Genomic DNA, 13,851 nt, shown 5'->3' on the forward strand with positions numbered 1-13,851 from the left:
AGTGTCTAGTGACATTTTGTTTTGACTGAAATGTCTTAAAAACGATCCGATGAATTTGCAGGAAATTTGGTTCCGATATTCATTTTCTTGACAAGATAAATATTGGACCTTCTGATTTTTCATCTACAAACCATCAGCAGGTCACATTAATTTGTCTAATATGACTGAAGACCAAATGCCTCCAAAACTAATGACTTTCTCATGGTGTTTAGTGCTAATTAATAAGATAGTGAGCATCCCAACATGGAAAACTAACAAGCTGAACATGGTAAAGATTTGAATCACGTGTTTTCAATGTCATTGTGAGCATGTTAGTATTTACTTTGAAGCACCTGTTGACAGAGTTTGTGCTGCTCAGCGATTCTGGTGTGTATACCCAGCGCTAGACCAAAAAATGTGACGAAGGAAAACAAATATGTGGGGCATCAGTTGAACTGGAACTCTCGCTCTGTGCGACTTTATGTGCAAGCCCTTTGACACACACTGAAACGTCACATGTCAACATCAGCTCTTCCCATTGGCTGTTGCCATACTTTGCTGTATGTATAAGTTTGCCTGTTCTCAATACAAAAAGAAATATTAACATTAACAATTGAGAGTTAATTTGTATGTATGTCAACAGCACCATTGTGCATATGCAGCAACAATGAAGGAATTATGAAGGCTAGAAATTTACTGAAAAAAAATGTGTTACTAGTCACAGCTATACTGCAATTTCCCCATTATGCCAGTTAGTCTGCTGACTATGTTCATGATTGAATGAAAAAGAAAGTCTTTGAAAACGTTTTCTTAAACCTCAGAACGACTTTGGACCACATCAGCATCTTATAGGAACACTCGGCAGGATGATAAAAGGGAGCAATTTCCTGTTCCTGTTGCACTATACATACATGGCAGCTGTCAATTGCTGTGTGGAGAACTAGGATATATAGAGTAAAGTATTCAGATCCTACTAACATCACAATGTGAAAATACTCCACTACAAGTAGCAAAAAAAAGTACTGTATTCAAATCCTTAAGTAAAAGCACATAGGCCTAAATATCATTAATAAATTATACCTAAACTATAAGAAATAAAAGTAAGCCTACTCAATCTGCAGTAAAGTGGTCCCCGTCAGTGTTTTACTATTTTATATGATGATTTTGAAATTATTTTATCTCCCTTTTGAACTGTTAAGTTAAAAAAAAACTACTTGAATTCTGACCTCCTGGGACCAGAGCAGAGTATGGACCTCAGTGTTGAAATAACAAGACGAGCAAAATGATTAATAACTAGTTTGTAAACTTAAAATACAGTTTGATTACAATAAAACTAGTCATTTTAGTAAAATATAAATTACAGAACACCATCAACTGATCAATAATTAACAAATTTGGTCCTCGAAGACCATGAACATGTCCTCATCGAATCAGAAAAAAAAAAAAAATCCAATTTATACTGTACTGGGTTGTTAGGAGCTCTTCCTAATATTTTTGTCTGTTTAATGCATTTAAATGGAAAGAAAAAATATATTAAAAAATTGAAATCATTAAAACTTTTTTTCTGTTTTACAGTTTACAGGCTGAAAACTTAATTCCTTTCTGTCAAACTAAATAATCACCCAGGCTTTGTATTGAGTTGCCCCATGGTGGTTTCTGCCTATTCACAGTGACTGTGCAGGGAAGACCTGGGAGGCAAACACGTTTTAACCATTAACTTTAGTGTAGGCTCATTTTAATATTCGAGCTCGTAGGAAGGACATAGGAACTACACGGCTTCCTATTGCCCGGACCTTCCTGCTTTTGGCTCCTGCATTACTGGTGAGTACCTCCATCTTGTTGCAAACAATCAAAACCTAGAAGCAATGATTCGTATTGGACATGTGGGAAAGTGGACATTTAGGATGTGGATGTTCCGTTTTGGTTTTTTTTTTTTGCTCGATTGACACTGTCAATAGACAGGAAGTAGTCACGTGACTGACTGCTTGTTTTCTGCTTCGTTCGTCTGCAGCTAATCGCGCTTGAACCGATCGACCATGGAGATTTCATTTGCAAGAAAACGAGCTCTGGTCACCGGAGCAGGAAAAGGTCAAGATTACGATTTATACACATTATACACTAAATAACTTTTCAGCGCGTGCAGCGACACCGCTAGGCTGCTTTAAAACGAGACACCCCCACTGCAGATCACGAGTTCAAATGTCCCTGGTTGCCCCACAGCTACCAATACGTTGTGTTTGTATTCTACGGTTAATTATCCACGTGGAGTTGAAAATAACGTTTTCTCTTCCGTTTCTTAGAATCTTAAATCAGGCTATTGTATGAAGTGGGAGGAGTGCGTATCAACATTAGCTCAACATGAACTGAATTACCGGCATAAGGAATTTAAAAAACGATCATTTGTAAATCATGGATTTGGTTGAAATTTCTTGATCATTTTAATGTGCAGAAAGTTTGATAACATTGGGGAAAGGGCGTTCCCATCATTTTTCACTTTTTCTGTGTTCAAGGTCAACAATACAACAGTTATGTTAAAAATAGTGAAACAAATGTTAAACCCATTTTAAACATGGGTTTTCAATGACTAACAGTAGGGTTCCACCACCGTTGCTGCTAGGACCCCTAATAAATGACCATCATTTAAATCAAATGGAACAAAATCAGCAACTACAAAACAACTTAAAATACCGAGACACTGGCTGTCAGTTTGCTATCTATATTTTAATAATGAAAAGATAAAACTTAAAGATTTACAAAGATAATTTAAGAAAAAATTAAGATGCCACAAATAGTATAGCATATCAGTTTAATATTATTTTTGTATCTGTAGTAATACAATAATGTACAGTATAGTACAGCAGTATAGATTATGTCTAGCCTATAAAAACAATAAGGTTGAGTAGTATAATAGGATATAATAATAAACTAATAATAATAATGAACTAATTATAGTATTGTATATGTGGTGTGTATACAGTAGTATAATATAGTAAATAATAAAATGAAGTAGTGAATAAATTGATTAAATAAATTAGTAAATAGTACGATAGTAAGTAATATAATGGCATAATGTAATAAAATACGATAGCATACTGTATATATTTACACATGATAAATAGGAAAACAATGATGTCATGTATTTTGTGCCATAATATTAATACATTCTACTAAGTCAAGGCAGGGCTTCCCAGTCCAGTTACGAGCATGTTCACTAAAAGGGGCAAAGTTTGCAGCATCTGACCAATTACCAACATGGACCATTGTGCTGACAGTAAAGCAGCACATCTTATAAACAAAGAGCAAACTATAATGAGACAAATATGAAAACGGGAAACACATAATTCGGGCTAAAAACAGCACAGCCGCAGCTGCCAAATGCAGGAAGGACAACTGGAAAACAAATTCCCAACATTGTGAATGTGCAAGTTAAAAGGCTTCCAATATAACTGCCTCATCATTAGTGACCATCTGACTATAGGTAGGCTATTTTCCATGAAGTTAATGTGCTGATAAGGTGTTCTTCGTTGCCAAATAAGTTTTCACATACAAGGACTTACCAAAAATAAGACAGAAATACAACAAAAACAGCATGTGGTAGGCTATATAAATAAAATGTCACGATAAAGTATAAAATTCCAAACTAGTGCAAATGTACAAAATATAAACCGTATGTGTAATGTAATAATACTGTTATGATGTGGGGTGTAACGGACCCAAACGCAGGCACACAGGCTCGGGTATCAGTTCAAAACAGTCTTTATTGAAACAAAGGTGGTACCTACAGAGTCTATCTCCTCCTGGGTCGGGAGGGCAACTCAACCGACTTGCAGCGGGGAGGCGAAGCTGGCAGGATAGCTGGTACTGGAGCAGGACCGGGGACAGACGGACTCACTGGCTTTGACTGGTGGTTCTGCAGCACCTGGTATTCCCAGGTGGTCTCCCATCCAAGTACTAACCAGGTCTGACCCTGCTTAGCTTCGGCGATCAGCCGAGATTGGGAGCACTGACTGATCGCATGGACTGGAAGCCAAAACAGGGTACCTGAGCAGGAGCAGGGGAACGGAACGGGAACGGAACGGGAACAGATGGGTCCTTGCGGTGACTAGCAGGAACTCGCAGTATGCACCGACAACCAGATGACTGCAGAGGCAGGGTACATATAGTCCGGGGAGGTGATCAGGGAAATGAGCCACCTGCAGGTGGTGATTTGGTGGTAGCAGTTGCTGAGACCGGTGAGGGGCGTGGCCACGGGAGGTGACAGGAAGCAAGGAGAGGAGGACAGAACACATGGGGAAACAATAACAAACAGACAGGGGATTGACAGAAAACATGAGGAGAGGTGATTGGGGGCAAAACAGAGGCGCAGACAGGAATCCTGACAAATGTATACTATATTTCAGTTAATGGTATGCTGTGTGAGATGTTATGAATTCATAGGTGTGCAAAATCGAAGAAAAGATTTGTGCTCTCTTGGTGTGTATGACAGTTTTAGCCTTTTTTTCTTTCAGCTGCAGCCCAAGTAGTGTCAAAAAAACTGGGAAACAAATGAGAAATAAATATAAAACCATAATTCAAGTGGTAGGCCGACTCACTGTCATATCTTTTAAGTACAACAAGTACAAGTACAACAAGTACAAGTAGTAAAAGGCTTAGGCGCTTCAATCACTGAAAAACACAATGAAATGTAATCTATATCTCATGAAAATTGTCAAGCAAAGCCAAAGTGGTTTGCGGGTCTCTGAACACTGCCCTCTCACTATCTGTGCACAGTGCTCCATGGGATCTTCAACAATTAGTGATGACATATTCAAAGACGATTGATTGGTTAGTAGGCAGTGCTTATATACATTTTGATTTGTTATCTTAAACTGAACTTGCTCTGTAGCAGGTTAGGTCTGCAGCAAAATTTACCATGGCGATGCATGGTAAGAGGTGAACCACCTTTGTTGCCCTGAAAACCAAGAGTTAAACCTTAAGTTAAATTGCTAACCTGACACGTGACCTGAAAGCAAGAGTAATGAACTGAACTGAGTAATGACTTTTGTGTTGTCTGTCTTGATAGGGATGTTTATTGTTTGTAATGGTCATTGCAATAATTGTTGATTTTGTCTTAAAAATTTAGTGTAAAAATGTGGATTTAAATCAGAGACTATTGCTCATTTAACAGGTAAACAAGAATATGAACCAGACATTAGACACAAGCTTTCAGTTCTTAGTAGTTTGTGATACTATTATGCACTATTGGCACATTGTGGTCAGGGAAAACAGAAGCAACACCCCTGCTAAACGTGATTTCATTAAAAATGTGGTGATTGAAAAGGAAACAACAAATTTATGTTCTTTTAATCAAAAGTGTTTATTATTTCAACAGCAAAATCTCATCAGTTGGAAATGGTTAAAGGCAAAATGTTATGCCCCCTAATTTTGCATTATGGGCAGTGTATTGCAGTGCATTTAGTTTCTATGATGGAGTTATAAGCAGAATTGTTAAACATATTTTTTAACAACTATAAACCTCCCCAGAAGTAGAGACTCCCCATATAACCCTTCCCATGCATGCATGTGAACTCAGAAGAGCAGAAGACTGATCGGGGCTTTGATCATTTTACATGTACCCTAAACTAGTCTTGAAAATGAAATAAAAAAAAAACTTTATGTTTGTGGATCAAAATTTGAGACTTGTGTTGAATGTATGTGTGTGTGTGTGTGTCAGCTCCAGTGTCAGAACAGCAGTTTCACTCTGTCACCCATCTTGGTGTTTATGGATGCTTTGTGTCTTAGGGATTGGCAGGGCCACTGCTTTGGCTTTGGCAAGTTGCGGGTCAAGGGTCATCGCGGTCACGCGCACACAGGCCGACCTTAACAGTCTGATGGAGGAGGTACTTCCACCATCACCACCACTACACACACACACACACACACACACACACACATATATACACCCATTCACCCATCTGAGGGGCCCATGTGCCTGACCCCTGACGCCCCTCACACATCATCTGTCCCATTGTGCCCCCATTCCATCTCTGTAGGCATTTTCATCTGAGATTTCTACCCCGCTGCTCTGTTCATCTTCTTCTGTTGTCTCTCCTCATTCTCCTGTTCATCATCACTTATTAATTTCTCCTCAGACTGATATGGTTACTCTCTGGTGTACAGATTTCCTAATATGATGTGGCAACATGCACAGACTTTGACTGATTCCCATGTTTATTAATTGGGAACTTTCATGTCATCTGACAGATGAAGAGATGTTATTTTTTATTGTTGCTGAGATGAATGTAAGATGCTTAAAAGCACAGCGATTTTGATTAATGCACCATAGTAAGAATGTACAGTATGCACTGACCATTACAGCATGCTGTTTGTGATTGAGATGTATACAACATGTGAAGAAAACAAGACAAGAAAACAATTTACCAGGACAAGCAGGAAATTACTATTATATTCAGCGCTGGTTATATGGAAGTCTTTAATCCAAACTGATTGTTTCTTGATTTCCTATCTCCTTCTGATATTATCTGCAACAACATGTCAGGTTTTCACTTCTCTCACAGTGTGCATCCATCACCCCAGTGTGTGTGGACCTGGCAGATTGGGGGGCCACGGAGGCTGCCCTGCAGGACATTGGCCCTGTTGATCTGCTGGTGAATAATGCTGCCTGCGCCAACCTGCAGCCATTTCTGGAGGTTACACCTGAACAGTTTGACCAGTAAGGCAAATGAAGACATACTGTTATGATCCACAACAAATAAGTTACACCAGTAATTCTTCAAAGGATACAGCTCAATGACTTATGAGTCAGAATTTATATGATAATCATGTTATTCCACCTGTTTTGTTTATTATTTTTTCCAGGGCATTCAGTGTGAATGTGAAAGCTGTGCTGCATGTGTCTCAGGTAAAACAATCAAGGTTAACTCTACTCCATTTCTGACCTCATAGATTAGTTAATTGAAAATATGTTGGAAATTTGTACCTTTGAAGTTGAAAATCAATCGAGTGAACTCAGGCCTGCAGAGGGATCCATCTCAGTTATTTTAGTTTAAACTGAGCTCATTTGTTGTAAAGTTGTTTTTATCAATTTGCTTTAATACTTTGTTTGTGTCAAGTAATTCTTACACAAAAAACTAGTGGCAAGGAAGTATTATTCCATCACAGACGTATTGTCAGGCTTCTGTGGTCATCAACAATTATTTACTCAATACGGTTGTGGATACATTTGTTCGTACCCTTAACAGCTCAATAAAAAAAAATGCTTCATTCCTTTTGAAAAATTATGAAATTAAAACCAATTTTCTTGCGTATACCTGCATGCTTTTGGTATACCATAGAGTAGCAAAGAATGTATGATAAAGAAATTTGCTTCTTTTATAAAAAATATTCTAAAATGGCCTCAACAGATTAAAATAATTGGGTTATAGTGATACTTCAACTGTTTTCTTTAATAAGTATCACACATCTGTGAATCAGTCACTCTGTTAATTAGTCATTCAACCTATTTAAATGGAGAAAAGTGGTCAGTCTGCTGTTTGGCATCATTGTGTGCTCCACACTGAAAAGTTTTTTGTTTTTTTTAAAGCACAACATACTTACATGACAAATGCAGGTGGTCCATTTAAGGGCTGCTTTGCTGCAAGTGGCACTGGGGGACTTGAATCCATGCAGGCCACAAGGGAGTCATGCAGCGTCCATGATTTTCACAAAGAATCTAAAATTTGATATTTCAGACCACAGGACAGTTTTCCAATTCACTTCAGTCCATCCGAAATGACCTCAGAGAAAGTGGCAGCACTTGTTTTAACCGGCATTTGTGGATGCAGTGATGAACTTGAATTTTAAATTGTTACACTATTTTCCCATGCCCAGTCTTTCACAGAATGGTGAACCCCTCCCCATCTTCAACGCTGAGAGACTCTGCCTCTGTGGGATGTTTTTTTTTTCTTCTACCCAGTCATGTTACTGACCTGTTGGCAGTTAACCTGATGAGTTGTGAGATTTTCAACCAGGTGTTTCTTTTAGCATTACCCAACTTTTCCAGTCTTTTGTTGCCCCTCTCCCAACTTTTTGGAGATGTGCTGCTGGCATGAACTTTAAAATGAGCATATATTTTTCATGAAACAATACAATTTCTCAGTTAAAAATTTTGATATGTGATATTTTTGTGGAAACAGGGTTGCATTCTGTTGAATCAAAAACCAAAAGCAAAGTCATATTTTTATTATATGGAATAAACGATCTTGCATCACTGTTTATTCCATATAATAAAAATCGGACTTACTGTATGTCCGTTTCCAAATTATTTCAGAGAAAATTGTGGATTTTCCTTTTTTTCATGGATGGGTACCAACAAATTCATCCATTGGTGTATGTCTGATAATTGTTTTCTTTAATAATTGATTTTTCAGTGTATAAAATATTGAGAGACAGTTTACATTTAGTTTATGTTTACAAACACAGTTAGTCCTTGAAGCCCATGTTAATATATTTAATTTGCTTTGTTTTATCTGGGCAACAGTCAAAAAACCAAAATGTTTGAATGTTGAATCTGTAAAAGTTGGAAATTGTAACATATCCACATTTGGGAAGCTTGTACCAGAAATATTATACATTATTGTTAAAAAAATTAAAAAAAATTTTTTATCACAATTGTTGCCATGGCAGCTCTAGAGATGTGGCTGGTTCCTGGGTGATTCAGGAAATTATGAAAATGCATGTACAACAGTTAGTGCAGGCCCAACAATACATTTTAGTTCCTAGTCTACTAAGGATGTTAATGCCGCCCCAAAAACAATGACTATTTAAAAGGGAAACCCATATCACTACACAGCATTTGCATTCCTCCATTTTTTTTTTTTTTTTTTTTTGTCATTTTTTTCTAAGATTGTCAAAGTGGATGATTCCCAACAGCTACAATATTTTTTGCAGTTTGGTCTAATTCCCAAATTATTTTCAAGCGTCAGTTGTTTATTGGCCATTTTTAAATCTGGTCTCTGTGCTGAACAGAGAACTGAGATAGTATTCTGCAGAGGTGAAGAATCTAACTTGGATATCAGAAAAAGTTACTTTTTTTCTGGTAATTTCAGTGCTTGCATCTCCTTACTGTGAAGCCAAAAAAACACAAGTTAAACTGTCATAATTCTTGACTGTTTTAGGTTGTACTAAAAAGGCCAAGACTACATTGTTCTTTTCAGAAAGTAAACACTTTACATCCAGTGTTTTGCCTGATCGGAGACCTATTGACATATTGCACTTACAGTGGGTACGGAAAGTATTCAGACCCCTTTTTAAATTTTTCACTCTTTGTTTCATTGCAGCCATTTGCTAAAATCAAAAAAGTTCATTTTATTTCTCATTAATGTACACTCAGCACCCATCTTGACAGAAAAAAACAGAAATGTAGAAATTTGTGCAAATTTATTAAAAAAGAAAAACTGAAATATCACATGGTCATAAGTATTCAGACCCTTTGCTCAGTATTGAGTAGAAGCACCCTTTTGAGCTTGTACAGCCATGAGTCTTCTTGGGAATGATGCAACAAGCTTTTCACACCTGGATTTGGGGATCCTCTGCCATTCTTCCTTGCAGATCCTCTCCAGTTCCGTCAGGTTGGATGGTGAACGTTGGTGGACAGCCATTTTCAGGTCTCTCCAGAGATGCTCAATTGGGTTTAGGTCAGGGCTCTGGCTGGGCCGGTCAAGAATGGTCACAGAGTTGTTCCGATATTTCAGTTTTTCTTTTTTAATAAATTTGCACAAATTTCTACATTTCTGTTTTTTTCTGTCAAGATGGGGTGCTGAGTGTACATTAATGAGAAATAAAATGAACTTTTTTGATTTTAGCAAATGGCTGCAATGAAACAAAGAGTGAAAAATGTAAAGGGGTCTGAATACTTTCCGTACCCACTGTATTTTAGGTTAATTAATGAATTACACTTTTTCACTAATTATTAGTACTGAAATATTAAGGATACATTTAGTCTCTATGTCTGTATGATAAACTTAAACTGCCCCAGCAAAAGTATCTCTGGTTTTTTTAGTTAAGATCGAAATGTTTCTTCCGTTTGAGGAAGAAACACGACTTCCCTGAATCAAACAAAGCTCTGTCTCTGTGCATAGATAGTGGCTCGTGGTATGAAGACCAGAGGATTAGGAGGCTCCATTGTCAACGTGTCCAGTCAGGCCTCGCAGTGTGCCCTCAGAGACCATGCTGTCTATTGTGAGTAACAGAGGGATGGCCTGCGTTCACCCAGTGCCTGACAGCCTGTCTATTCCTTAATTATACCTTGGGGAAACAAGATGATTTTTTTTTAACAGGCCTACCAAGTGACAGTCACAAGAAAATGTTTTATTGTTTCTGTGTTTGTGTACTTTATTGCTAAGGTGCTACAAAAGGGGCCCTGGACATGCTGACTAAGGTGATGGCTCTAGAGCTGGGACCACACCAGGTACCATCACTTTTAAACCCCTTTTCAACACAAAGTCCCAGAAACTTGATATTGGCCCTCATTCAACAACCGGTCTCAAGAAGAAATTTCTTATATGTTATTTGTGATGTCTTCTTTGGTAAGAACAAAATCTACACACACTGAAAAGCACACTCGTACACATTTGCGTGCTTACATGTTTGTGCCAAGTATGCAATGATATTGTTTTTCAATGCATCATTTTTATAATTATTTTCATTACTTTACAACGTATTACGATTTTGAATAAACACTACACTAACACTCCGAGTACCGGACAAAAGACTTGCCTGTCCAAGTCTGACAGCAATCAATTGCTGCTTATCCCTTAAAAATAATATAATTTTACAGTGTGATTATATATATTATAATTAATCTCAAGAAGGAAACACACCGCTAACAAACAAAGAGGTTTCAGTGTACCTTTATTTTTTCAATTGTACAGCTGTACTGCTGCACGGGTTGTTTTTTTTTACATAATAATTTTTTGTAAATTAGCATTCCATGCATTTTAAGAAGGGTTGATGAATGAGGCCTAAAGTTTTTGCATTCCATTTTTTCACTGATGACATTCAAAGGGAATTTGGGAATCACAAAATACAACACGCTCAATGAATTTTAACCGCAGGGAAAGGGACATGAATTTTTGGGAAATTAAAGTTCAGGGGATGTTTTTTTGAGAAAAACATCAATCATGCATGAAGCAATAATAACATACCGTTATTTTAAGCTGATAGAATGGCGGTGCTATTTAGTTCACAAGTTGTAACTTCAGATTGTCAGGTACACATTATATAATTGTTGTTATATTTCTAGGCATCAATGCATGTGTATGTTTCATATATTTGGGATCAGGAAACCCTTGTCTTGTCTTACCGTACCCAACATGTAATACCTCAAAGCTAAGATGGAAAACACAAAGAATTCATCGTAATGGTATTCTATGTCATTCAATGTCCGAATTGTTTAAGCTGGAATGCCAGTGTTGTGTTGCGATCAGATCCGTGTGAACAGTGTGAACCCCACAGTGGTGATGACTGAGATGGGTCGCCTGGGTTGGAGCGACCCCGAAAAAGCCAAAACCATGATGTCCCGCATCCCCCTCGGCCGCTTTGCAGGTCAGACACAGAAGGCTGTGAATACACTCTACTACTTCATGTACAGCAGAAGATAGCTGATATTATTTTGATGAAGGAATGTGTTTTCCTGGATGTGATCCCAGATTTTTCTGCAATCTTTAAAAAAAAAAAAAAGAAGAGGGGTCACAACACCATGCAAATATAGCAAATGCATAGATTCAATTGTAAAATAGTAACAGAATCGTTTCTGCACACTGGTTTCATGGTATAAAAAAAAAGCATCCCCAGTTACAGAAATTAAGGGGGAGTCCGTATTGCCTGCAAGGAAAGACTAAACTATGGCTTCATAGCATGTGAAGATCTTAATATTTTTTTTAAAATCTTACTTATTTCACTTATACTGTAATACAATTTGTGTTGTATAATTTCTGAATTGTTAGCTCATGATTCACTTTTCATCTTTTTCTCTCATTCACTAATATCTCTTCGTGCTTCAAACACGCCTTATGTCTGTCAGAGAAAGATGATTTGGGTTGGTTGACACCAGGAACAATGATTGCACTCAGTTCAGGACTTATCATTCATTATTGTTTTTAACAAATTAGAATGTTAATAAACCAAAGTATGGCTAAGCGTCAGGTACAAAGTTGGATAGGGGGACGTGGTTACCTAGCTTAGCATAAAGACTGAGAAACATTTGTGGACATAAGTGTGAACGGAACTGTGTCTGTCTACAGAGGTGACGGATGTGGTCAACAGTATCTTATTCCTGCTGAGTGACAAGAGCAACATGACGAACGGAATCACTCTGCCGGTGGACGGAGGATTCCTGTCCTGCTGACCCACATGAGCCTCATCACAGACGAAAAAGAAGAACCTCATCACCTCATTGCAATACACACAGAGGTCAATTTTCTTCACTAAATAAATCTGCTGGTAGATGTCCTGTTATTTGTGCGTGTTTGTGTTTAATGTTGGCATGAAGTTACCAGTCCCAAAATTCACTCTAAATATATGGCTCTGTCTGCACTCCATAGGGAATCGGTTGTAGTTGTTGCATCCTGCAGGTTAATTTTGAAACTGCTGGAGCCGCTCCAACCAACAGCATGCGCCGAAACTGTACTGCAACTACATATGCTACTCTGCTTTGCTAATTGGCTAATGCTGTCACATTGCTTTGGGCTGTTGCACCAGTTCATTTTTTTTATTTTTTATTTTTTATTTTATTGTACTCTATTAATCCCCGAGGGGAAATTATTTCGCTACAGCGGCATCCCGAGGGGGGGCTGCTGCAACAGGCTGCCATGACCGCGGCGCCAACTAACCTGAGGTGCATGTTTTTGGGTGATGGGAGGAAGCCGGAGAACCCGGAGAGAACCCACGCAAGCACAGGGAGAACATGCAAACTACGCACAGAGAGGCCCAGGACCGGATTCAAACCCAGAACCTTTTTGCTGTGAGGCGACAGTGCTAACCACTGCACCACCGTGCCGCCCAAATTATTTCAAGTTCTGTACGGTTTCATGTTACTTGAGGTAAATTAACCTGAAACCGTACAGAACTTGAAATAAAGGTTTATCTGGTGATGAGATTATATTGCAGTGACTGAAAAATGGTTCAATGGTATTTAAATAAATAATTGTGGTAAATTGCAACAGTAGGCTATATTGAATTGGGACCTGGAGAAAACTTGCAGTGTCACTGTGAATCAGTATACGTCATTTACAGAAAAAACAAAACATGAATTTCAAATATGCAAAAACACAAGTTATTACATGTAATCACATCACATGTGCTTGCACATGCGTATTTTTCCCTTGGGAGACATGTGGTTTGGAATTTTCATAGTGAAATGTGAAGCCCATGTAGATTCCCATTTGAAAACCTAAAGGATTGCATATGAACCCCATGTGAAAAACTTACATTTACCTACAGGTATGTATGTTTAATTGTCCATTTCTATAATAATTACATATTTTATCTTTTATTTTGTTGCACATTGAAAATGATGGTTACCCATTTCTGAAAATGTAAATGAAGGTTGAATGAATGAATATGAACCCTAACTACTACCACCAACTTAAAATTAGTCTGGCAAACAGACCTTTCCTGCTGGGCCTTCAAATTTTTTTAATGTTAAAAAAACTAGATTTGGACACACGGGCACTTCCCACCATAAACACCCACCTTAATCCTTTTTTTAGTGGTGTAAATAACCAAACACTTTTATAACTTAATAAACTAAAAACTGCAGTGGGCACAGTTGAACCTTTGGTTTTCAGGGCTCCTGGAACCACTTTGCACGTTTGGTAATTGAGCCTTTGCTTT

The 13,851-nt window shown here is 37.9% G+C and overlaps 1 protein-coding gene across 1 annotated transcript; it reads left to right on the forward strand.

The window, feature by feature from the left end:
• Positions 1-1,762: 1,762 nt before the first annotated feature.
• On the forward strand, positions 1,763-13,536 carry dcxr (dicarbonyl/L-xylulose reductase). The gene is made up of 8 exons (XM_069708813.1): positions 1,763-2,067; positions 5,761-5,858; positions 6,537-6,691; positions 6,838-6,880; positions 10,098-10,197; positions 10,362-10,426; positions 11,445-11,562; positions 12,261-13,536. The coding sequence occupies exons 1-8, from the start codon at positions 2,016-2,018 to the stop codon at positions 12,362-12,364; spliced, it is 735 nt and encodes a 244-aa protein (XP_069564914.1). The 5' UTR covers positions 1,763-2,015; the 3' UTR covers positions 12,365-13,536.
• The last annotated feature ends 315 nt before the right edge of the window (positions 13,537-13,851 follow it).

The sequence above is a fragment of the Brachyistius frenatus genome, unplaced genomic scaffold (genome assembly GCF_029030835.1).
Source record: "Brachyistius frenatus isolate BFR_SWC_R1_liver_20210118 unplaced genomic scaffold, ASM2903083v1 Contig_78, whole genome shotgun sequence".
NCBI classification, from domain to species: Eukaryota; Metazoa; Chordata; class Actinopteri; family Embiotocidae; genus Brachyistius; species Brachyistius frenatus.

What these genes read in the sequence shown, in the direction of transcription:
- dcxr (XM_069708813.1), top strand. Translation starts at nt 2,016, where the DNA reads ATGGAGATTTCATTTGCAAGAAAACGAGCTCTGGTCACCGGAGCAGGA. An exon ending in TTAACAGTCTGATGGAGGAG is followed by an intron (nt 5,859 to 6,536) that starts GTACTTCCACCA and finishes CTTCTCTCACAG; the next exon opens with TGTGCATCCATCACCCCAGT. An exon ending in CTGTGCTGCATGTGTCTCAG is followed by an intron (nt 6,881 to 10,097) that starts GTAAAACAATCA and finishes CTCTGTGCATAG; the next exon opens with ATAGTGGCTCGTGGTATGAA.